At 42.5% G+C, this 25,636-nt stretch overlaps 1 protein-coding gene across 1 annotated transcript in view; it reads left to right on the forward strand.

The window, feature by feature from the left end:
- Positions 1-25,636, forward strand: part of LOC120541515 (A disintegrin and metalloproteinase with thrombospondin motifs 7) — a 90,050-nt gene that overhangs the window by 26,942 nt on the left and 37,472 nt on the right. The window contains 7 exon segments of the mRNA XM_039773233.1: positions 6,548-6,640; positions 7,056-7,201; positions 8,717-8,886; positions 9,254-9,387; positions 12,085-12,205; positions 13,463-13,707; positions 23,113-23,254. Of these exon segments, the coding sequence (XP_039629167.1) occupies positions 6,548-6,640; positions 7,056-7,201; positions 8,717-8,886; positions 9,254-9,387; positions 12,085-12,205; positions 13,463-13,707; positions 23,113-23,254 (1,051 nt within the window).

The raw sequence follows: 25,636 nt of genomic DNA on the forward strand, positions 1-25,636 counted from the left end.
CCTTTTAAGGCGACCGACTTTTATCCTCAATTTTTGTGCGCTCCATGTGTACATCAGGCATGTAAGTGTAGGGAATGAGAACATCAAAGTGCCCATTCATAACATCTCCCGAAAACCTAAGTTTTTTATCCCCTCAAGTGCCTGTCCAAAGTCGTACAATGTCAGCCCGAATCTGTACCGCTAAAGACGGAGTTTCATGCACTAAATAAGCTATAGATGAGAATAAGCAAGCACCATCTCCCCTGATATTTACTACACGGTGAGGCATTTGTACTCCATCAACATTAATTTCCAGAGACATTATTTTGTCTATTTTTCCAGCGCATTGCGCACAAAAGCAAGGGAACGATGAGAGAACCAGAACTCTGCTCACATCGCATCGCTTCGTACCTCAAGCCACACGTAGTAAGTCTGTAATAAGCGGAATACCGCTACGCTTTGCACTCACGGGACGGAAGGACAACCCCGAACGCTTTTATATAGTAGATTATTGTACTGTACATTTAATTGCACACAAACACACACAGTTCTTACACACAACCACTAACCTATGAAGGCACGACCTCAGTAGGAGAGTCTTCAGAGGTGGTGCAGTATCTTCAGCAGGTGCGTTGTTGTCTTCTACGGCTGAAGGAGTACTAGGAGTAGGCAGTGGGTGTCTGGGTGCGTGGCTAAAGAACATCTTGATCGGCAGTTGCTGGCGCTGTCTTTTCATATGCGTGAGGAGGCTTTTGTAGGGTATTGCCATCTTTAATCATATCCAAGAGTTTCACCTTCTCCTGGATAGCAAACATCTTCCTCCGGCGCTTAGTTTTATTGTCAGAAGGCTTAGAAAAAGCAGCACGTTTAGGAGCCATCGTAGGGCTTAGATAAAAGTTCTCAGAAAGAGCATGCGTAGTGACGTAAGCGTGTATGAGAAAAAAATCGCGATAGAGTGAAGCCGTGAAAGTCGACGCGTGATATAGCGAGGGATCACAAGTATATAAATAATGACATCAATAAAAAGGTAATATAAATTCTGCCTCGCACCCAACTCATATCCAGGATTAATTGCATTCAAAAAATGGGTGGAAGGAAATACTATAAGAAAGTAAATCCTTATGTTCAAACATAATTTTTCACCTTTTAAAGAATTGCATGTCTTTAACCTGGTGTAACATTCACTAAATATGATTTAGTGCTTACTTCATGCCTATTCTCCACCTGTTTTCTGAACCTGCTTTTTCCACTTCAGGGTTTGAGGTGGCCTCAGCCTATCCTAACAGCATGAGATATAAGGCAGCAACAAACTGTAGTTAAGTTAACAATCTATAGAAGGGCACATTTACTCAGTCTGGGCCTACTTAGACTAACTGGTTGAACTAAAGTTAACATTTTTCAGTGTCTGTACAAAACAGTGTACATGTTCAATGTGCAACTGATTCAAAGTTTCTAGAGTGGTGATGCAGAAATGCCAACCTGCATGCTAAACTTAATTATCTTCCATTAAATGAACACCTGATGGATGCCCTCCTGCAGGAGACCCCACATTGCATTTAAAGCTGATGTCACATTACGTGACTACTAGTCGTGGGCTTTGTCAGATTTGCTGATCACAGCTGCTGAAGGCGTCTCCAGACTACTGTATGTCTGTTTAAACAACTGTTTACTGACTGAGTGCTGACATTCCAGCACAGTCGTGCTCTCCCCTTTTTCTGCCAGTCAACAGTGTGCTGCCGACGGAGCCACCACTGTTCAAAAGATTAAAATCTGTGACACGCTCAGCCTCTTTTCTTTCTTTTTGGTGTCATAGTATTTAAAATAGAAGACATCAGACAGACAAGATTCTCTTCTGTTTGTGAGGCCCAAAACACCTGTTTTCTTTATTCCTCATCGCTGTTTTAAATGTATTGTAGTTCAGGATGAGCATTCATTGGTTGTCATCTCTCATGCACACACAGCCCACCTTTCATAATCAAATCTGTTTGACTTGGTCGAGGTGAGTAGCAGACTAGTTGTAGTGAGTCGCTGGGCATGTCACATTAGGGGTCCGGCTTCACTGCCACAGACTTGCTAAGATTGTGCAACGACTCAAAATTGCTGGAAACGGTGCCTAATGTGACAAAGCCTTAACAGATAAACTCTTATTAGGACATATGAGGGCTTTTCTTAAAATGGCTACTGCCTGGCATAGGGCTCTTATCGACAGTGCTGTTCTGGTCTGTTTTTTCTCACCCTTTTCCCCGTTTACTTCTCCTGCCATATCTCCTCCCTTTGTCTCCTTTGCGCCTTTGCCTGACTGCGCAGCGTGTTGCTGTGTCTTCTCAACGTGTTGCTGTGTCTGTGTCAATCCCTGTGTGGTGTGGGAATGGCCACCAGCAGAGCAGTTTACCGCGTGGGTGTTGAAGGAAGACAGGAAAGATGATTTGTAAATGTTTAGTCTTGGTGTTTCCACTCTGAATAATGCCTGTGGTAGGTTGCTCATCTGCTCTCCATACCGCATTTTGTCACTCTCTTCACAAGTCTTCAGCTTGGCCCTGAGGCCTCATTTTGATGCGTTTAGGTTGTGTTCTCTTCTCCCAAATCCAGTCCAGATGGCACTACCTGGCACAGCTAATTAAGTAAATATGGGCTGTGAAGATGCTTCTCCTGACCAAACCTCATAATGTGTGTCTGCAGCGGGTGCCCTGGAGCCCAGAATGAATGTTTTTCATTGTGATTGTGGCTCACATTAAAAAAAAAAAAACTGAGCCAGTAAAGGAAAGAAAGAAGGAAGGAGGATGAATTAAAAGCATCTGGAAAAAAGAGGCACCCCTCATCCCACTGAAGCCGCCAAGACGCAAAGGGATCCAGCAGAAGGTGTCATATAACTCAAATAATAAAGGGCTTGGTTATGGAAATCTCAAACCAGTAGTGCTGAAGCGGCACTGGTCAGCAGTCCACTTACAGACTTTACAGCGTTGTCTCTGCCTTAATGCAATCCAGATGGCCAAGCGTGCAGTCCCAAGTGGGGCATGGAAATGCACTTTGCTGCCTTCACATCTCCATCTGCTTCACTCAGCATGTTCCTGCGGGCCTCGCGTGGCTGACTGACTGGCTTGTGAACAAGTCGTCTTCGCGTCAGAAGAAGCCCTGATGGACGCCTCTTTCATTTCGGCTGGGCGCCCTGGGTTAGAGGGAGCGGTCTGCCACGCCTGCATGCCTCCAATTTTTGTAGGACTTTGCTTTGCTGCCAAACCCTGGAGGAGGGGAAAAACAAGAATTAAATTAAAATCCGATTTAATCTTTTTCACTTGGAACCTGCTCTGCACGGGAGACATTCCAAGTGGGAGCTGGGAATGAAGTAGAGGTCCTTTGGCCTCTGTCACTGAGAGCCACTCCGATATAAACTAATTACCATTAAGGCTTTATGGTTTGCATCGCAAACAGTTAGGAGCCGCCAGTGGAAAAAGACCATTATGCTTTGTGTTATTCTGAAGCTTTTCGATTGCCTCCCCCCACCTCCATCTTAGTCAGGGGGCTCATTAACATAAAGAAAAGGAGGAAAAAAAGAACACTGAGAGAAGGTCCTGGATGACATACTGCAGGTGGCTGCCAGCACTTTTGTCCCTCCATGTTTGAATTTCTGTGAGCCTAGGAGTTGTAAGGAAATCGACTGCATTGTTTCCCAAACAGTGCCTCCTGGAAACACAAAGGTCACTTGGAGCAGCCCAGTGCTTGCTATCCTTTCTTTGTTTCTGGGTTGCTCTTTCACTTGGACCCCCATCCAAGTGCATTCTCAGATATGTCTGCCAAGACAATAGTGCCACTCAGATAAGGGAGACTGCCACCAACAGCATTCATCAAGGAGGGGAAAAGAGAGGAGAGGTGGTAGTGGGGGAGGATTAGCATCTCTAGCTGGCACTGCCATGAACCCCCTGCCAGGCAGCTGAATAGATCGAGCAAGCAGCTGCAGAGCCGCATGAAAGAGTGCAAGACTGGAAGGAGCTGATAAAATGGTGGCCACTTGCCAAAAGGGCTGTAATGTGGGAGAGCAGACCGGTCAGACTGGGGAGCAATAAAGCGTGCTTGTTAGATGGGGTAAGGTTTAATCTCAAGAAACAGTCTTCTTTACAAGAAAATGTACTGTTTATATACAATCATTCAATAACTAAAGACAGAAGAGTCATTCCACGCTAAGACAGATTAAGTCTGTCAATAAACACAATCTTCTCAGAGCTGCATAAAATATAATGCATATGAGCTATAATAGCTTCCACTTGAGCACAAGTGCTCAACAATTGTGAAATATTATAAATACAAAGCATTAAAGCCAGGATCTCAATGGGAAGCTATCCAGAAATGTCCATTTGTTCATATGAAACATGTCTATAGGCTGATGTGTTTCAGAATTCAATCCTTCTTCAGAGCCAGGCATTAAAACAAAGACCTCAAAGCAATAAATAACACGACAGCAACTAGACTCTTAACAATAACAAAATCTACATATGACATATGTGCTTTCATGGTTCTTGCACTAACAATTGAGTAACGTGCTTATCGTGAATAATGAGAGACCTCCTAGTTGATAATTGCCTCTCAAATGTGCGTAGTTTTTTGTGCTTTATGAAGTTAACCCAATCCTACTTAATCAATTAAGAACAATAGAACACCCCAATTCATGTAGGCCCGATGACATCAGTGTGAGATGCAGTTTGTGGAAGAGAGTGTGGCTTCAATTGACTGAAGTGGTCTCAATTGGATTGGGCTGTGGTGGTGGGAGTCAGAGTGTCAAAGAAGTAAGCTGATTTATGTTTTCTATTAAATAAAATCCAACCATCCATCCATTATCCAACCCGCTATATCCTAACTACAGGGTCACAGGGGTCTGCTGGAGCGAATCCCAGCCAACCCAGAAAACAAACCCCGGACAGGGCGCCAGCCCACCGCAGGACACACACCAAGCATAATTTAGAATTGCCAATGCACCTAACCTGCATGTCTTTGGACTGTGGGAGGAAACCAGATTACCCGGAGGAAACCCATGCAGACACGGGGAGAACTCCACGCAGAAATGAACTCAGGTCTCCTAACTGCGAGGCAGCAGCGCTACCTACTGTACCACCGTGCTGCCCATTAAATACAATGTCCATCTATTTTTTTATACATTCTTGTGCACCATGGTTGGTCACACATGCAAGGAAAGCCCATGACACATTATGTGACTTCTAGTTGTGGGGTATGTTAAATTTCACTAGACCATCTCAAGTAAAATGACTGAAAATCACTGCCCATGTCACATATACCGATCATATGAAGACCCTCAAGGACAGCTATGTGTGCCACCTTTTCTAACAGTCAGTAGCACGCTGCCTGTCTGAGCCCGTGCCGTACGAAGGGTTAACAGCTGCGGCGAGTTTAGCCACAATCTCTGTCTTTTCTTCCATTTTTTCCATTCTGTCGACATTAGCAGCCATACCACATGAACTTCAGAGCAGGAAATCTACCCAAAGCTAAGCATCTTTGGGCCTGGCCAGTACTTGGATGGTAAAAGCTTGGGTTGCTTCTGGAAGAGGTGTTGGTGAGGCCAGCAGGGGGCGCTTACCCTGAGGTCTGAATGTGTATCCCAATGCCCCAGTGCAGTGACAGTGACACCATGCTGAAAAAATATTGCTGTAGTTTGGATGAGACATAAAATTGACATCCTGACTCTCTGTGGTCATTAAAGGTCCATTGCCATCCTCCATAAAGAGCAAGATGTATCCAGATGTCTTGTCTGAAATTTCCCACCAGGGCCTGGTCATTATGGCCTCATAATCATCCCCTGACTCTAACTGGCTAACTATCTCTCACCCCTTCATAACCTAACAGCTAGGTTATGATGCCATCACATCATCCAGGTGGCTGCTGCATATTAGTGGTGGTCGAAGTGGCTCCCCACTCAATATGTAAAGTGCTTTGACTCATGAGAAAAGCGCTGTTTAAATGTAAAGAATAAAATGAATTAAAAATTAAATCAGATAGATGAGCTTCTCTTCTGTTTGTGAGGTCCAAAGTCTCCCCATTCCATATTCTTTATCGCTGCCATATATGCACTGCACTTCCAGGTGAGCATTCATTGGTTGTCAGCTCTCACACATACAGACCCCGCCCCTACAACTAAAGACAAAATCAAACCTGAGTCAGTGAGTATAACACATTAGGTGATCGGCTTCAACCACCAGCTGCCTCCAAATCACTAAAATTATATAACTGAAGGCAATGACTGAAAATCGCTGGAAAAGTAGCATAATGTGACATAGTTTTAAGAGTTTTTGTGTAGTCTGCTACTTTTACTCAGCCATTTAGACTCACGCTTGCATAGTGTAGACAACCCATCAGAGCACATAACTGATTTTATCAGATCCCCCTTGGCTTTAAATGGGGTGTTGCATTGTTTAAAATCGATTGATGTTATATATATATATATATATATATGATGGTACTCATAGTGAAAAGTGCTACATGGTGTACAATAACCATTCACTGGTACAGTGGGAGCATGAACATCCAAATTATTAAAGTTGTTTGTCCCTCTCTTTCTCCTCAGAATGTTTGCAATACTCTGTGGTGTACCGTGCACAACACCTGCCACTCAAAGCTGGACGCGGCAGTGGATGGCACCAAGTGTGGTCCACACAAGGTCAGTGGGGCAGCTGGTCAATATCAAGATTTGAGGAGGAAATAAATGGTGAGCAAGGCCATCAGCATTAGCCAAGTGGAATCTGTGCATTAAAAATGACTTTCAATCCTGTGGACCACAAGTTCCTCGAGCTCTGAGTCATTAGACGTCAGGTAGATGGGCTTTAGGAATTGGGGAGATTTCCACATTCTGCCTATATATTTGCCCTGTGACTGGTGTAGCAATAACTGGGATGATTCATAGCCAGACTTTGTGTAACCCTCTCCTTGTCAGGAGACAAATGGATCCACAACAGTATTTGGACTTGCTCATTGTATATAAAATTTGTGGCCAGGACTCAGGCACCTGAGTGGAAATCTTGGCGTTGGTGTAGCAATCTTCCTCTTAATTTGGCCTCTGCCTTTGCTTCTTCCAGTGGTGCATTGATGGCGAATGCTTATCCAGGTCATACCCACCAGAGAGAATCAATGGCGGCTGGGCGTCCTGGAGCCAGTGGTCACCATGTACCCGAAGCTGTGGAGCAGGCGTGAGCACTGCAGAGCGGCAGTGTACCAACCCCACGTAAGGCTAACAGAATGATAACGTACTGGGAGAAAGGGCCAAAGGGTCCGGTGGGTGGTGGATGTGGGGATAGACCTTCAGTTAGTGACTTAGCATAGGAGGAATATAGTGTGAGGACGCCATTCTAGAGCCCTTACACCCTTCTGAATTCCTGTTATTCACTTACTTTTTTCCACACTCATTCCTCTCTTCGCAATTTTCTTGTTCATCCATGCAGAACAGTAGGAAAAATGTTCCCAGTGGTTCCTGTTCTTTTTATTGCTCAAGACGTTCCAGTTGCTTTTGCCATGCAGCTTCTGTTGGTTTACAGTTCCACTCTACTTCCAAATTCCTAAATTTGATTGCTATACAATTCTTCTAATTCAAAGATCCCAGTATTCCCAACTGCATTTTGCTCCTAACTTCTTTTATTACAAAGATCCACTCATTCATGGTTCCCCAGTATTTCCAACTCTTTTTGTAGATGGTTCTACTCATTTGATGTTCCCAGTGCTCCTAGTTCTTGTTAGTTCTATGCATTTTAAAACACCACATCTCACAGCTATGGATAGCATACAGTTTCACTTACCCAAATTCTGTCTATAGACAAATCATTCATGGCTCCTGGGGGTCCCAACTCCTTCTGATATACAGTTTCATGTATGTAGTTTTCCCAATATTCCTAACTCCTTTTGGTATACAGCTTTACTCATTCAGGGTACCCAGCTCATTTAACTTATTTTGGTATAAACTAAGTTCTGCTCATTTAGTTTTCCCAGTTTTCACAACTTTTTTTGTTAGAAAATTGCAATCATTTACTGTACCCATTCTTTTAACTCCTTTTGGTATACAGCTGCACTCATTCTGTTTTCCCAGTATTCCCAACTCCTTTTTGTCACACAGCTCTACTTATTCAGGGTACCCAGTTCTTCTAACCCCTTTTGATATACAGCTCTTACTCATTCCTGATTCCCAATATTCCCAGCTCTTTAGTGTACCTTTTTCCACTTCTTTTTCAGTTTCTGGTGTGTCTTGTTCTTATCAGTATAAAGTTCCACATATTTTGAGTCCTGATTGCTCCCATTTGTTTTGGGTATAAAGTTTTACTTATCCATTGTTCCCAATATTCCAACTACTGACAGCTCCACCAGTTCAGTGTCCCCAGCTCCGGTCAATTTGTGCTTTGATATATCGCATCTCCTTCATTACAGTGACTTACATTTACTTATTTAGCTGAAACCTTTATCCAATGTGACTTACAACATTTATGATGCAATTGGTTACATTTCCAATTGGAGAACCAGCAGGTCAAGTGAGTTCCTCATGGTCACAGAGTTTTAGAAGCAGGATTTGAATCCACAGCCTCCGGGGTTGAAGTCCAAAGTCTTAACCACTACAACACACTGCTTGATTTGTTTTAAATCTGTTACTCAACCCAAATGCACTAGGCAAGCTGGGTAAGAAAGGTGCTTGAACCTTAAATCTGGCTGGCCCAGATATGCCCTATGATCCAATTAATTGCTGTTTTTATTTCAGTCCAAAGTATGGTGGAAAGTACTGTCTGGGTGAGAGGAAGAGGTACAAGATTTGCAATACCCGTCCCTGCACTTCTGAAAAGCCTTCATTCCGTCAGCTCCAGTGTGAATATTTCAACAACCTGCCCTACAAGGGGAAGCTGTACAAGTGGGTGCCAGTGAAGAACCGCAGTGAGTACCTCATCAGAGGGGTGGGTGGGCAAGGATTTCACCATTTCTGAGAAAAAAAACCTCTCCAAACATTCTGTGCAGCTCTGTCCAGTGAAGCTTTAAAGCCTGGATTTGTGTGCCCCCCATTGCATGTTTGATTCCTGCCAGGCATATTCCCCCTTTGACAGCTTTACCAAGGCCAAGGCTGTGGAGGCCTGAGCCCACAAAGGCATTTTACCAGTATAGGAGACTGTGAGGAACTCAATGAAAACAGCTGGCTTACTGTGCATCTAGAGAAGAGCAATTTACTCATTTGCCCTTGAAATTGCTGTTTGTTCATCAATCTCTAGTATATTTGTACTGATTGTTTTTTATTTTTCATGTCCAGTTAACCCCTGTGAGCTCCATTGCCGGCCAGTTGATGAGTACTTCTCAGAGAAAATGTTGGATGCAGTGGTTGACGGGACACGATGCTATGAGGGCAGCATCAGCCGGGACATGTGCATCAATGGCATCTGCAAGGTAGAAGAGGGTGACCAGGGAGGGGGACAGAAGCACAAGTGTTGACCAAATGATAGCTGAATAAAATGAAAGCAGGAACTGAGCGGCATTGATTTGGGTAGACATGGCCCACTGACCTAAATCGAAAAGACTGCTTTACAGAAGGGAGGTTCAAATGTATGACAGTATAGTGATAGGGCAGTCAAAATATCCAAAGCTAACTATTGTGCTATTACAATGTAAAAAGCTCTTGTGTCAGATCCTCCTGCCACCTTTTTGGGTTTAGATGGGCATCAGCATCATGGAATACGGAGGGGAATCATAATACGCCTTAATATTTGGGTGTTGTGAAGACCTGACTTCATATTAAATACATTTGTATGTGTTTTTGTGTATTGTGTAGTATGTTGACAAAGAGATTTAATTTCTGAGACTTATTTTTTGTTTAAGACTGAGTTTGAAGAAGTTTTATTTTGTTATTGTTTCAGTTTTCTTTGATTATGCAATGCCACCAGAATTCATTATGTGAAATTGTTCATTGTGTTTGCAACATCATGGAAATGACCTTGTACTGTATATATGTGACAGTGTTGTGGTTATACACCATCTTGATTCTCTTAGGGCAGCTATCTCATTTACTGTGTTAGCAACCATTCCACCTACACTTCAGAACAGGTAATCCAGCTGAAGCGAAGCATGTTTGGGTCTGGCCAGTACTTCATTGGGAGACTATCTAGGAAAAGCTTGGGTTGCTGCTGGGAGAAGTGCTGGTGAGGCCAGCAAGGTTCACTCACACTGTGGTCTGAAAGTGGGCCCCAGTGCCCCAGTGCAGTGAATGGGATACAGTGCTGGAAAAATGGGTGCCATCCTTTGGATGAGGCATACAACTGAGGTCATGACTCTCTGTGGTCATAAAAGATCCCTGGTCATCTTTCAACAAGAGTATGTCCTAGCTAAACTGCCCATCATGACCTTGTCCATTCTGGACCCCTATTCATGGCCTGCCCCTGATTGGCTAACTTTCTCTAGCACCCCTTCAACCACCTAATAGCTAATGTGAGGTGAGCATATTGGCATGAAATGGCCATCGTCACATCATTCAGGCTGATCTTGCACATTAGTGGTGTCCCCACTGTCTATGTAAAGTACCCTGAGTGTCTAGAAGAGCGCTATATAAATGTAACTAATGAACAGTGGCGTAGCTTGGGGGTCTAGGAGGGGCGGTCCCCGGCGCACATTTGGGGGCGGCATTATTGGCCACAAGGCTTAGTACAGTTTGTGTGTAAGCAGCAGGGTTCGGAAAAATATCACTCATGTATGAAAAAAGTCAAATTCTCTGATTTTTTAACCACAAATGCTTGAAAAATAATGTTCAGACTGTCCTTCTGCATCAGACACAGCAGTTGAAATGTATGAGGCAATGACAAAAATAAACATAAACATTACACCGATAATAATTTCTAGGAAGATAAACAACTAATTTACAATTTATAATTTCATTATTAATCCGAATGCGTTCTTGCTCTGCGCAGAAAACACCCCCCCCCCCATCACTTGTACCCTACTTTGTTTGTGGTTTTTGTAGCGTAATTATATTAAACTAATAATTAGAACATGGCTTATCAGTGCGTCTATACTATATTGTTGTCTAGTTAATGCTTATAAATGTATATAAAAAAATTGCTGTTTCTTGATTGAGTTCTGGTTGCTGACTCTTATTTTGCTCTCAACTTCTGGTTATCGTCTTGACCTTTGATTCTGGTTACTTGGTTATGTTTTCCTGACTACAACTTTGTCAAACAAACTCATCTGCTGTTTGTTATTTTTGCAAGGACACTTAAAGTGTCTTTATTACTGGCAAGGTGTTATGAGTCTGACACTTTAAAAATTATTATGGTTAAAATAACCTTTTCATGTATTCATGAGGTTTTAGAACTTCTAGAAGAAAGTATGCTTCATTTTAATTATACTTTCATGCTACACAACACCATTTTGTGGGTCTTGTCCTGACTCCCAATTGCTGGAGGGCACCGTTTTTGAATGTTGTGGCATCTTTAAATACTAACACGATTGTTCATTTATTTTTTGTGATTGAGAATAAAAGCAAAGAACGTTCTACTCATTTCTTTTTAAATTCTGGTTATGGAAAACTTTATCTTTACCTTTCAATTACATTTTTCAGTTTTTTTTGCTTTGCCAACAGATTTAGTGAAAAAAAATGAAATATACACATGTCCAAAGTCCAAATGTGAAATGAAATGCATCTGAGTGTAACCGGTCTCCACTACAGGAGCCGTACTGCTGTGCCACGGCCTTGATACCAGTTAACACTCGAAGCTTCTTCGTTATGATTTGCATGTTCTATACAAACTGTCGCAAAGGTCTAATGCAACCAGAATGGATTCCTTTATTTTAGATTTTTATATTTAATGAACAGAGTAAAAGGTTAAAACAGAGAGCATAAATAGAAATAACTGTTACAGCTCTGCAATTCCTCCTATTAAGAAAAAAAAAACACGTAGAAAGGCCATGTTATCAGGATTTGGTGAAGCCCCAGATAATAATAACCCTAACCCTAACCCTAACCCTAAACACACTATTTTAGACACCAGTTACACAAGGATATAAAATGAGGCTTCATTAAATTGGGTAGTGGGAATTTACACATCCATGAGTACATACTTTAGCATTTTGACCCTGTGTCACTTGATGTTACAGAATATTGGCTGTGACTACGAAATCGACTCAAATGCTGTTGAAGATCGCTGTGGAGTCTGCCATGGGAATGGTTCCACCTGTGAGACAGTGACAAAGACCTTTGAGGAGAGTGAAGGACTTGGTAAGATGCTCATTACCTTGCTGATAAATATGGCTTCTATGGTTTCTCACTTCTCTCCATTCCCCATTACTCCTGGGACTACTGATACTGACACCCATCTAGTGGTGGCTTGTTGGTGTTCAGGTCCCTCAGCCATGATGCTGCTGTACTGTCCTCTTATGAACATTCTGTATCCCCTTATCTTTACTTCATTCTCTTCACAAGACACTTACCTTATATGTCAGTCCCTCCTCAAGCCACATATTCAATTTTAAGACACATTGTTATTTTTAGACCCTCCCACTCTACTAAGATGTCCATCATTCACTTTAGGCCACTTTCACTTTTTTAACTCCTTCTATCATTTGAAACAAATCCCTCATTCACAGACCATACCTCACATTCCAGGCCACTTCCACCCTCTCCTTTAAGCCACATCCACTTTTGTAGGCCACATGCCTTCTATTAAAATTCTCCTTTCACTTTAACCCAAATACTCTTTAAACATCTAGTCTGACATTAACTCACTCCTTCATGCTCCCATTTGTTTCTGGCTTACTCTTCCACTAACTCAGGATTCCCCATAAAAGTCACTCATCTTCCTTCAGACTTCCTTCAGATGTCCTTCATCTTCTCCTTAGTCACACCCTCTTCCTCAGACTCGCCTCTCACTTTATATCACTTTTCCTTATGCCCACAAATGTAACTAAAGCCACTTCTGCCTCTTCGAACCACTCCACTTCTGTAGACCACACTCATTTAATGACAATGCCCCTCCTGCTTTTAGATTCAAGCTCCTCCTGAGACTAGCACCTTAAGCTCCTCCCCAATTTCAAAAATCTATACCCACTTTACAACAGGCCCATCCCTTCAGACTGCCCCTCCCACTTCAAACTCCACCCTTCTCTTCAGTGCACTCCTTTCCCTTTGTATTACTTCTTTTTTTATGTGACTGCTTCCAATGTATGCCACACTTGTCCTCACATCACTCTTCTTAATCAGAGTACATCTTAAAATGACTTAATTTCATTACAGACTCTTCTCTTCTTCTACATACTCCAGTTTCATTTTATTCCCTTTTCATCTGTAGTGGGTTTGCAGATTATGTTCACATCTTGAACAAAATCATCTTAAATGTCCACTAGTCAAACAAAATGTGGAGACAACTGTGCAGTGCTAACTACATTTGCTCTACTTGGAAACACTTCCAGAGACAAGTTAGAGTGACACCATCCAGATTTCCATTTGTAACATTACACTTCTCCTCTGGACTTTTAGGTTATGTGGATGTTGGCGTAATCCCAGAAGGAGCACGCGAGATACGCATTGAAGAAGTTGCAGAGGCTGGAAACTTCCTGGCTCTGAGAAGCAGCAATCCTGACAAGTACTTCCTGAATGGCGACTGGACTATCCAGTGGAATGGAGATTACAAAGTGGCTGGGACCACATTCACTTATGAGCGGAATGGAAACCTGGAGAATCTGACCTCCCCAGGGCCCACACTGGAGCCTGTGTGGATTCAGGTAAGGGACTGGGGTTGAGACTAAAGTTTTAGTCAGTGTGGTGCAGTGGTTAAGGTTTTGGACTTCAAACCCTGAGGTTGTGGGTTCAAATCCTGCTGCTATAAATGTGTGACCATGAGCTAGTCACTTCACATCACTGTGCTAAATAAAAGAAATGAAACCGATTGTATTTCAAATGTGATGTCGCCTTGGATAAAGGAGTCAGATAAATAAGTAAATGAACTGTAGATTCAAGGCCAGCTCTTGCACAGAGTGGTGACATGAACAGAAATATAATGATATATAGCAATATAAGATAACACAGTCAAACCCACTTAGTCAAGTTCAGGGTCATGGCATGGATTTTGGAAACTATCCCAGCAGCACGAGGCGAAATGTAGGAAACAGCTCTAGACAGTGCGCCGGCCAGTGGCCGGGTACTAATATAGAGTAAATTTGAAATTAACTTATCTACGGAAGCACATTTTCAAACAATTCTAAAACCAATGGGTGGCACTTTAAAATTCTGTAGCTGTTCCTGGTGTTACGTTGGCTACGCTGTTTGGCTTCCTCTTATGAAATTTAGTGACCCAATGGAGGTGCCATATACAGTATTCCAGAGATACAGGTGGATACTGAGTGAAACAAATGTGCCAAGTGAGGAGAGTAAACCACAGAGTGGCTGCCTCTTACTGTCCAGTATGAGTGACCAGTTCATTTGCTCTATGAACCTGTAATTGATTGGTACTGCTGAACATGATGGACTTGTTTTCTTATTGAGGCTAGTGCCGCATTTCCAATCACACTGAACTCTACACCCTTCTTAGTCTCAAATTGGGGTGTCGTGTTATGAAAGCAGTGCACGTGTGTGAGATTTGTATTGTATGTGAATAAGTAATAATAAAAATAATAAATTACACTTATATAGTGCTATTCTTGCTACTCAAGACAGAGGGGAACCAATTCAACCACCACCAATGTGTAGCACCCACTTGGGTGATGTGATGGCAGCCATTATTGTGCCAGTACTCTCACCATACATTAGCTGTTAGGTGGTGAAAGGGTGAGAGATTTTTAGCCAGTCTGAGGCAAGGAATAATTAGGGGGCCAGAATGGGGGCCATGATGAGCAATTTAGCCAGGACATCAGGATACACCCTACTCTTTTCGAAAGATGACCAGGGATCTTTAATGACCACAGAGAGTCAGGGCCTCGATTTTACATCTCATGCGAAGGATGGCACCATATTTGCAGCACAATGCCCCCATCACTGCACTGGGGCATTGGGATCCACATTTGGACCACAGGGTAAGCACCCCCTGCTGGATTCGCCAACACCTCTTTCTGCAGCAACCCAAACTTTTCTTAGATGGTTTCCCATCCAAGTACTGGCAGGCCTGAGCATGTTGAGCTTCAGGTGGATGACTTCTTCTGAAGTGAATACGGTTTGGCTGCTGGCTGAGTGTTTTGTGTATGTAGAAGTAACTTAATTTTGCATGAGTGTAGTATTTATAGCATATATGCTGTAAATATGCTTGACTTTAAGTGTCTGTGTGTGAAAATATCTTGGCATTGTGAGGACGACAGAGCAGAAATTAATGAAGTAACACATGATAAGTGACAGTAAGAATGCCATCTTGCCTATCTAATTCTGAAAGTAGACCGATGAGATAAGGGCCATCAGTCGAGTACTCCGAGCTAAGGGGCAGGGTCAATGGCTCAAATCCACTGCTTTGATTTGTTTTTGCAAAGTCTGTGAGGGAACAAAGTTATTTAGTTGCAATGAGAAAAAATAAGTGGCCAGCAGGAAGTTTGGAGTGGTGACAAAGACGCGGTACAGTCTCCGTTTCTGACTCACTGGGAGGCTCTGTGCTTCAAGGAATGTATATATGTAAACATTTGTAATGAATTATGATCTTGCAAGTTGCCTCCGGTAAAGACATCTAGAAAAGTTTCAGTAATTATAATAAAATATCAAGTTTAAAAACTTGATAATCCTGTCGATGATAACAGTGTTCAGATTTTTACAAAACCTGCACCGTTGCCATGATTTTGTATGTGAGAAGTGCTAATAGCTTATCACTGTTAGCTGGCAGTCATGCCTCTGCCATTTAATCATCAAAACCACTCCCACTGTGAAACCACTCCTCCTTGTAAACCCCACCTACTACTTTAAAATACCCCTCCTACTCTACAGCTACAGTATAAACGAAACTTACACAAGACATGTCCTGGCTTTGAAGTCTGTTGGTTTGATATTTGTAAATGGGGCCAATTATCGTAGAGTCAGGGAAGTGGCATCTCATTTATGTTATAAAAAAATTGGGAGTGGTCTCCCCTTGACTTTCTCATATACTCAGATATGGGGATGGATATACGAGGAGTAAACCGAAATACAATGATTATATTTTTATATTATGTACATTAATGAACCATCAACAACAAATCAAATCAAATCAATAATATATTGAATAATTCTTATAAAAGTAATGTTGAACAAATTGGACTCTACAGCTGCATGAATAAAAGATAAAGTACCACTTCCGGTTAACGGAAATAGCCTAAACTTTGATAGAAATCTGCATTTTGTACCTAATACTTGTATGAAGAATTTGGTTGACCTAAGTGACAGTGTACTCAAGTTATCGTGTTTACACACATACACACACACACGCAGACAGACACAGAAACACACAGACGTAGTTCCAAAAGTGGTATTTTCGGACTCAGGGAGGTCTAAAATGTCAAGATTCATCAAAATCTTGACATCAAATCTTTGGACAATTACAATACTTTGTATACAAGAAAGTAAAAAAAAAGACATGGCAGGTATGAAATAGAGTTGGAAGTGCAGCACCGATGCTGTGATTTTATTACATGTATTTTTTTTTTTGCTACACATCGGCTTCCATTATTTTAAATTTTACTTTGATTGTAAATACTGAGCAGAAAGCATCAGCCATACTTGGCGAAAATGGCAGGGTACACTCAGGGTCACCTATTCAGTGCCAGTTTCATGCCACCAATTAACCTAACCTGCCCCTCTTCTGGATTGTGTGATGGAAGTCTGTGGTATTCAGGGATGAACCCCAAGGAACAGGTTAACTCCACACAGATAGCAATGGGGTCAGGATTTGAACCTAGGATTCTGGAGCTACGGAACAGCAGCACTAATCCACTGCTGCCCTGTTATCAGATCCATAAAAACTAGAAAGTAATCGAATACTCTTGTCTGAACCTTATGATCTTTAAAATTCTCACTGCTGTGCAATATTCTGAAACTCAGTTGAGAGTAAACCATATAAGAGATGATGTTGTTTATCTGGCGGTAAGCATTGTTCAGTGTTTAGTCCTGCTCATCCATTATATCAAACTACCATAATCATAATATGTGGTTTTGGATTAAACCTATTTTACTGAAAGAATGTGTGGTTATTTCTATTTTTTTGGAGAATTTTATGTGTATGGGTTCAACCATGAAGTCAGTGGGAGGAATAAAACATCTTACATCTGCATGAACAAATGACAGTGGTGATCCACACTGCATGTCTGTTTCTTTATGCCCATCGTTGCATTTTCTAAACCACGTCTCCAGTTCAAAGGCATAAAAACCCAGTGCCTATCCTGCCAACTTTAAACACAAATCAAGAGCAGTCTACATGCACACACCGGGCCTGTATAGACTTTCCAATGAATCAATCATGAACGTCTTTGGGATGTCAAGGACGCCAGAGGCAACCTATGCAGGCATTGGGAGAGACCATGGAAACTCCACACAGACAGTGACCCGACTGGAATTCAAACTCATAACTCTGGAGCTGTGAGGCAGCAGCATTAACCACTGCACTGCCATCCTGCTCCATTTCTTTACAGCTCAGCTGTTATTCTCCATCCGTAAAATAAACTGTGGGGGTTCCACATAAATCTGAAAAAAAGTGGAAAAATAAACAGTGTTGGAAAATATCACAGAAAGTGAAGGTTATTCCACACACACCACTTGTTTCCTTATCCCCCTGTAGAAGCCTAAGGAGACACTGGAGAGAATTTGCCTTTTCATGGATCATATTTCAGTCCCTGCTGTGTTGATCCTTGACCCAGGTGTTAAGTGCCCTTTCTATCATTGTTTGCAGAGATAAGGAAAAGACTTGTGTGTGTGGGTGTGTGCACACGCGCGCGTGTGTGTGTGTGTGTGAGTGTGTGTGAGTGTGAGGACAGAGGCTAGGGACTTTCCCACTCTTCCTGTGCTCAAACGTCAGATGCTTTTGTGCCAGTTATTGTCATTTTATTAAAGATTTTTTGTTTAGATTTAGGAAGTCAATGCCTGTGAGAGCTCTGATCAGTGAATTGGTAGAATGCGCTGTTTATATGGAGGGACTACAAATATTTACTCGCAGTTACTAAGGCAGTCTACTCAATGGCACTGGTGTTCATCTCCGATTAGTATTTAACATCGCACCCATCTGAAAATCTCCATTGTGGGGGTGCTTCTAGGGCCATTCCAAAAGAATGTCCAAGATCAGTCATGGCCTGTGGAAGTCCTAGAGCTGTTTGCTTAGGGCTCTGTGGAGCAGCCCCAAGTGTTCACCCACCGGTTCCCTCAGCCCCCTGTTCTTTTTAAAAGGCCTGGCACTCTCGCTTGCTCCCTAGTGGCCCACCCACTTTAATGGGCTTAGGGTGTGTAAGCGTCTGTCCTGCTGACGTTTGTGGGCGTTTTGCTGGCCGGTCGTCAGTTCTCAGTCAACTTTAATTTCACCTAGTAGTTCCACAGCATAATTTAAACCCTCAGGGTTTTATCCCCACTGGCATTTAGGGCGACTCTTAATTTCCAGTGTGAGCTCCTTTTCCAATGAAATGCATATCCTTGGCTCTCCTCTGCCTGGAGCCCTTTCCGCTGGTGGCAAACCCTTAGAAACTAATCCTGTCACATGCCTCCGCGTTTTATAATAACATATTTGTCCTCATCTGTCCAGATGTTCTTGGTGATAGGAGCTAACTGCACTATTGCACTCCGCCAGTTCTGTTTGGCAGGCAGGCCATTCTGCACCGCTCACTAACTCATCACACTCCCGCCGTCTGTTGCAATTAGGCTCAATATTTATGCTAACAGCCCACTTACCCATGAAATCATTTTGCCTTCCACGGCAGCTTCCGGCTTCTTGAGTATCCTCAAGTACTTCTTTTCCCTCTCATGCTGTCAACCTTCTGCACATTGTGTCTCTGTTTGAATTTGCCTTCCCTCTTGTTTTATAAATGTTTTCATTCTGTGTGCTGACCCCTTGCTTTGTCTCTTTTCACTCCAATTTCCTGACCCCAATTACGTAATCCCATTGCAGTCAACTGTTGTTAGTCTCCACATTCACCCAAATGCTCACACAGTATCAGAGGCCTCTACAAATATGAAAGCAGCAAATCACCGGAGATGGTCAGAATTGTGCACAATTAGCGGCATCCACTCTGCCTGCCCACTGTGTACCAATAAGCAATATGTGCTGGGAATCACTGGGGCTAATCCTTGCGTGTAAATCAGAGAACAAGATAAGTATCAAGTTCAAGTGCAGGCGCTGGATGTCGGCTTTGATGGTATCACAACTGTTTCCATGCTTGGTGCCAATAAACCTTAACAGCTGTTGTAATTGTACTTTAGGGTCTTAGAACAGCAAATGGGAATATCTCTGGTTTGAGTCCACAAAATAATTTTAATTGGCAACTATTCATCCATCCATTATCCAACCCGCTGTATCCTAACTACATGGTCATGGGGGTCTGCTGGAGCCAATCCCAGCCAACACAGGGCACAAGGCAGGAAACAAACCCTGGGCAGGGCGCCAGCCCACCACAGTAATTGGCAACTATTTGAATTGAATGTTCATACAGAGAAATAATGTGATGTATCCTTGTATGCGTGGTAGGAAAAGAGCTCATCTCATTTTATACTCCTAATTGTTTAAACCAAATTAGGGTGGTTCTGACAAATGACAAAAAGCAGCCATGGACCACAGCAGCCACTCACACAGGTCCAATGCAGATTCACCCATTGGCCTAATGTTCACACCTTTGGCAGTGTGAAATGGAAGACCCACATAGATTTGTAGAGAGTTATGCATACTCCACATGGACAACATACAGACACAGAATTTGAAACCAGGACACTGGGTCTGTTAGGTGGCAGCACTAGCCACAGTGCCACCGTACCATACAAGCAGACATACCACATGCACTTCAGAAGAGGCCATCCACCTGAATCTATGCCTGTTCAGGCCCGGACAGTACCTGGATGGAAAACCAACTAGCAAAAAGCTTGGGTTGCTGCTGGAAGAGGTGTTGTTAAGGCCAGCAGGGGGCACTTAACCCGTGGTTTGAATGTGGATACCAATGCCCCAGTGCAGTGACGGGCACTCTGCTGTGTATAAATGGCTCCGTCCTTCAGATGAGACATAAACAAGAGGTCCTGACTCTCTGTAGTCACTAAAGATCCCTGGGCCTCCTTTGTAAAGAGCAGGGTGTATCCCGATGTCCTGGTTAAATTGCCCACCTCGGCCTGGTCATTCTTTCCCCCTAATCATCCCCTGTCTCTGATTGGTTAACTATCACTCACCCCTTCACTGCCTAACAGCTAATGTGTGATGAGTATACTGAGGCAAAAATGGCTGCCATTGCATCATCCAGGTAGATGCTGCACATTAGTGGTGGTGGAAGTGGCTCCCCACTCACTGTATAAAGTGCTTTGAGTAGCATGAATTAGTGATGTATAAATGTAATAAATTATTATTATTACTATAATTATTCTTCTGAAAATTCATATTGTACAGCAGTCTTCTTTATATTTCAGCCCTCTACCTTTAGCCTTGCTTGCTACAACATGAAACCATTCTGTTCTTTCCCTGAATGAGACATAATCAGGGGTTCATATCCCTGCTTAGTTTGTCTATTAAATTGAACTGTGATAGCCTGGCACCTTGTTTGGCATTCATTCATTCATTTACATATTTTTGCTTAGCAGACACTTTTATCCAACGTGACTTACAAAAGAGGTCAACATAATCGAGTAAACATCACACTGGGGGACTGTTTGTGAACAAGTGTTATGGGACAAGGTTACTGTCACAAGTGAAGAGCTCAGAAAAAATTGTAGCTAGTTCATTTCCTAAAAACCTAACAACTAATATCAATTAGACAGACATTCACCAAACACAGAGTCTTCAAATGCTTCTTAAACACATTGAGGGACTCAGAAGTTCCAATGGTGGTGGGCAGCTTGTTCCACCAGCTGGAAACTACACATGAAAAGAATCTGGATTAAGATTTAATGCCACACCAGATCTGCATAGTTGAGAAGGAGCATAGGACTTCATAATTGTCTCCATATATATAGATGCTGACACGTTGACTACTCTGTAGAGAAGGATCAACGATTTGAACTTAATGCGTGCCACAACAGGGAGACAATGTAGTTATCTGAAAGAGGAGTGACATGTGTCACCAGACATGAACCAGACATGCCACTGCATTTTGAATTATCTTCTGTGCCTTGGTGACACTTGCAGGGAGTTGCAGTAGTCCAGAAATAACAACTAAAACCTGGACTAAAAGTTGTGCTGCATACTCTGTTAGATACGGTCTGAACTTGCAGATGTTGCATAGAGTGAATCTGTAAGACTGAGAGACCGTAGCACTATGGTCCTTGAAGGACAGCTGGGCATCACCCCAAGTATGCGTAGAGACTTGATGGATGTTAGCGATAATAAGATGAACAGAAATTGAGTGCTGAATAGACGGACAAGCTGAGAGAAGAAGAATGAATGTCTTTGCCAGGTTTGGTTGGAGATATTGTTCCAGTATTAGTGAGACATGTAAAAATTCAAGCTGATACTATGTGGCCCTCTGCAGGTAAACGACAGGAACAGCTACATATCACTGGCATAGCACTGATAGGACAAGAACATAGAGCCTATTGAAGAGGTGTATAGAGAGAAGAGGAGAGGACACATCACCAATCCTTGGGCTAAGAGTGGGCTTCCTGAGAAGGGGAGTTATTAGGCTCTGTTTGGCCAATGTAGCAAAAATACCTGTGTTGAGCGAGGAGTTGATGACGTGTGTAACTGCAGAAATGAGTGAAGGAGAAATAGCCTGGAGAAGATGGAAAGGAATGAGATCAAGTGGACGGGTAGTGGAGCTGCTAGAGAGGAGGTTGGAAAGAAAAGAGAAAGAGGAGAATGTTGTGGTGTGTTCAGCAGGGAGCAGACTGGCTAGTGGGCATGATGAGAAATGAATGCTGATGACAGGCACCTTTTCCTATTAAAAGGTTGCAAAGTTATCAGTTACTAAGGTGGTTGAGTGGTGGAGATGGTGGAGGTGAAAGCAGAGAACAGACTATGAGTATGGGAAGTCTCGCTAATCCTGTTTTGAAAGATTCCTGTATTGTGTCCAGCAGTGACCCTCAATGCACTGGAATCCAAGAATCTTCTCCTTTATGGCATTTGAGCAAAACGTAAAAATCATCCATTTTAATCAATTGATGTTTTTTCCGAGCTGGAGAACTAAAACATTGAGTTAACTCCAGAGTACAGAGAGTATAAAAGCTGTCTACACACAAGTGGAAAGGAAAACGCACACCAAGGAGCTTGTAAAGTGGATTCAGACCTGTATGTGTCACTGATTTAGGACTCCATACTGCACAAACATAATTTATCATGAAAGATGCTAAAAAATCTATGATGCTGAAAATAGGAAAGGGCATGGAATGTACACACCAAAGGTTATATTGCACTAAACCCACAAAGTGAAGATTTTCAGTATATTTCAGACTTGTAATTGGCCTAAGGCTGTGAGTGAGTGTGCCCTGCAGTGGACTGGCAGCCCACCCGGGATTGACTCCCATTGTGTGCCTGAGGTTGCACAGATTAACTTCAGACACTGAACCCTGAACTGGCTTAAGCTCTTTAGACAGTGGATGTATGGATGATGCTGGGCAGTAAGACAAACCTGAAATGTTCATGCTGTGGATAAAGGCTCCCTGAAAGAGCCTTAAGCTTTGAACTCTTCCTTGAATGCCCAAAAGGGAGGCCACCGCCTAATTTCTGGAAATATGTGAAAAATGCGCCACCCTTGTGTGTTTTAATTTCATTTACTGCACAAAGCCATCCTCCCTGTTGCTTTGTATAAGCTAGCGAAGAATTATTTTAATTGTTTTCCCCACCCCTGAGATGACCCTTGCTTGTAACAGTCTTTTGGCACCAAAGCTCTATCCTCGGGACTCTCCCACTGTCCAATGACATGAGATGTGTGCTGAGTGTAACACAGAAGAGGAAGCGTATTCAGCAGAGTTGTGGTGTGAGGGACAATGTTAACACTGTTAGTGGTGTGATGTGCAGCTCTGGCTAAGTGTGCCCACTGCTGACTTGGCACTCTTTGTCTTCTTTACATTAGCTCCTCTTCCAGGAGACCAACCCCGGCGTACGTTATGAGTACACAATCCATCGAGAACCAGACAGTGAGAATGACCTCCCACTGCAGGACTTCTCCTGGCAGTACAGCCCGTGGACAAAGTGCAGTGTCACCTGTGGAACAGGTAAGAAGGGGACACCCATGACTTGGACTGATTGACCATTACTAACATAAGCATGAGAAAGTTCCATCCATCTTAGCATACACTGTATGACCACATGTCTGTGGACACCTCTCCAAATTCCTAAGTTCATGTGTTTCAGCAGCACCCATTATTAACAGGGGCACAAAATCAAACACATCACGTGACAGTTTCCATAGACCAACACTGACAGTAGAGTGACTCGTACTGAAGACTTTAAATGTGGCACCATCATCGGATGCCACCTTAATTACAAGTCAATATGAGAAATTTCTTCTCTGCTAGATCTGCCTCAGTCAACTGTAAGTGCTATTACAGCGGGGAAAATAAGTATTGAACATGTCAATGCTTTTCTCAATAAATATACTTCTAATGGGACTATTGACATGAAATTTTCACCAGATGTCGGTAACAACCCAAATAATCCAAACATACAAAGAAAACAAAACAAATAAGTCCATAAATTAAGTTTTGTGCAATAAAGTGTAATGGCACAGGGAATCAGTATTGAACGCGCTTACTGAAATTTATTTAATTCTTAGAAGAAAAGCCTTTGTTGGTAATGACAGCTTCAAGACACCTCCTGGATGGAGAAACTAGTCACATGCATTGCTCAGGTGTAACGTTGGCCCATTCTTCCACACATACTGCCTACAAATCTTGAAGACTCTGGGGGCCTCTTCTATGAACTTTGATCTTCAGTTCTTTCCATAGATTTTCAATTGGATTCAAGTCGGATAATTGATTGGGACATTCTCTGTATTTGGGTTCATTGTCTTGCTGAAATGTCCACCTTCGTTTCACCTTCAGCATCCTGGTAGATGGCAGCAGATTCTTATTAAGAATGTTCCGGTATATTTATCCATTCATCCTTCCTTCAATTATGTGAAGTCTGCCAGTACCATATGCTTGAGTCTTGCGCAGTGAGCATGCGTAGTGGCAATGGCGGTTGAGTGCATTGCTTATTGTTTTCTTTGAAACAAAAGTACCTGCTAATTTCAGGTCTTTCCGAAGCTCTCCATGAGTGGTCCTTGTCTCTTGGACAACTCTTCTGATTATTCTTTTGACTTCTCTGTCAAAAATCTTGCTAGCAGCACCTGGTCATGGCCAGTTTATGGTGATATGATGTTCTTTCCACTTTCAGACTATGGCCTCAACAGTGCTCACTGGAATATTCAGAAGTTTAGAAATACATCTGTAACCAATGCCATCAGTATTCTTTTGTAATAAAGGTCTTGAGAGAGCTCTTTGCTTTTACCCATCATGAGATGCTTCTTGTGTGACATCTTGGTAATGAGAAACCATTTTATAGGCCATCAATTAGGACTAAACCAGCTGATATGAATTTGCACTGATAGGGGGAAGGATTGCTTTCTAATTACTGACAGATTTCAGCTGCTTTTTTGGTTTTCTATGCCTTTTTGCACCTCCTTTTCTTCATGTGTTCAATACTTTTTCCTTGTGCCATTCCATTTATTACACATACCTAAATTTATGGACTTAATTGTTTTGATTTCTTTGTATGTGTGGATTATTTGGGTTGTTACCGACATCTGGTGAAAATTTAATGTCAATAGCCCCATTAGAAATATATTTACAGAGGAAAACGTTGAAGCGTAAAATACTTGTTTTCCCACTGTATTATGAAATGGAACTGTCTAACAACAGCTCGGCCATGAAGTGGTAGACCACACAAACTCTCAAAACAGATCTCCATATCCTGAATCGCATGGGGCATAGCAGTCTCCTATACACTATTGCTCACACACATACAGTTCCAAACTGCCCCTGGAAGCAATTTTAGCAACTGTGTGTTGGAACCTTCATGAAATGAATTGTCATGGCCTAACAGCTTCTCACAAGCCTAAGATCATTATGTGAATTGCCAGACATCAGCTGGAGTGGCATTAAGAACGCCGCCATTGGACTCTGGAGCAGTGGAAGCAGGTTCTCTGGACTGATGAATCATGCATCACTATGTGGCAGTCTGATGGATGAATCTGGGCTTGATGGATGAGAAGAGAACACTACCTTCTGGACTGCATAGAGCCTGCTGTGAAATTTAGTGAAGGAGGGATAATGTTCTGGGCTCTTATTTTTTGTTAGCATTTGAGCTAGACCCCTTACTCACAGTGAAGAAGACTGTTAATGCTACAGCATACAAAGACATTTTAGACAATTGTGTTCTTCCACTTTGTGGCAACAGTTTGGGAAGGCACTTTTCTGTTCTAGCATGACTGCGGCCCTTTGCGTTAAGCAGATCCGTAAAGACATATATAGGCCTGCACAGAAGCCTGACCTCAACTCTACTGGACACCAATATTGCAAGCCTGGTCTTCTTGTCCAACATCAGCTCCTGACCTT

This window comes from Polypterus senegalus, chromosome 12, assembly GCF_016835505.1.
Source record: "Polypterus senegalus isolate Bchr_013 chromosome 12, ASM1683550v1, whole genome shotgun sequence".
In the NCBI taxonomy this organism is placed as follows: Eukaryota; Metazoa; Chordata; class Cladistia; order Polypteriformes; family Polypteridae; genus Polypterus; species Polypterus senegalus.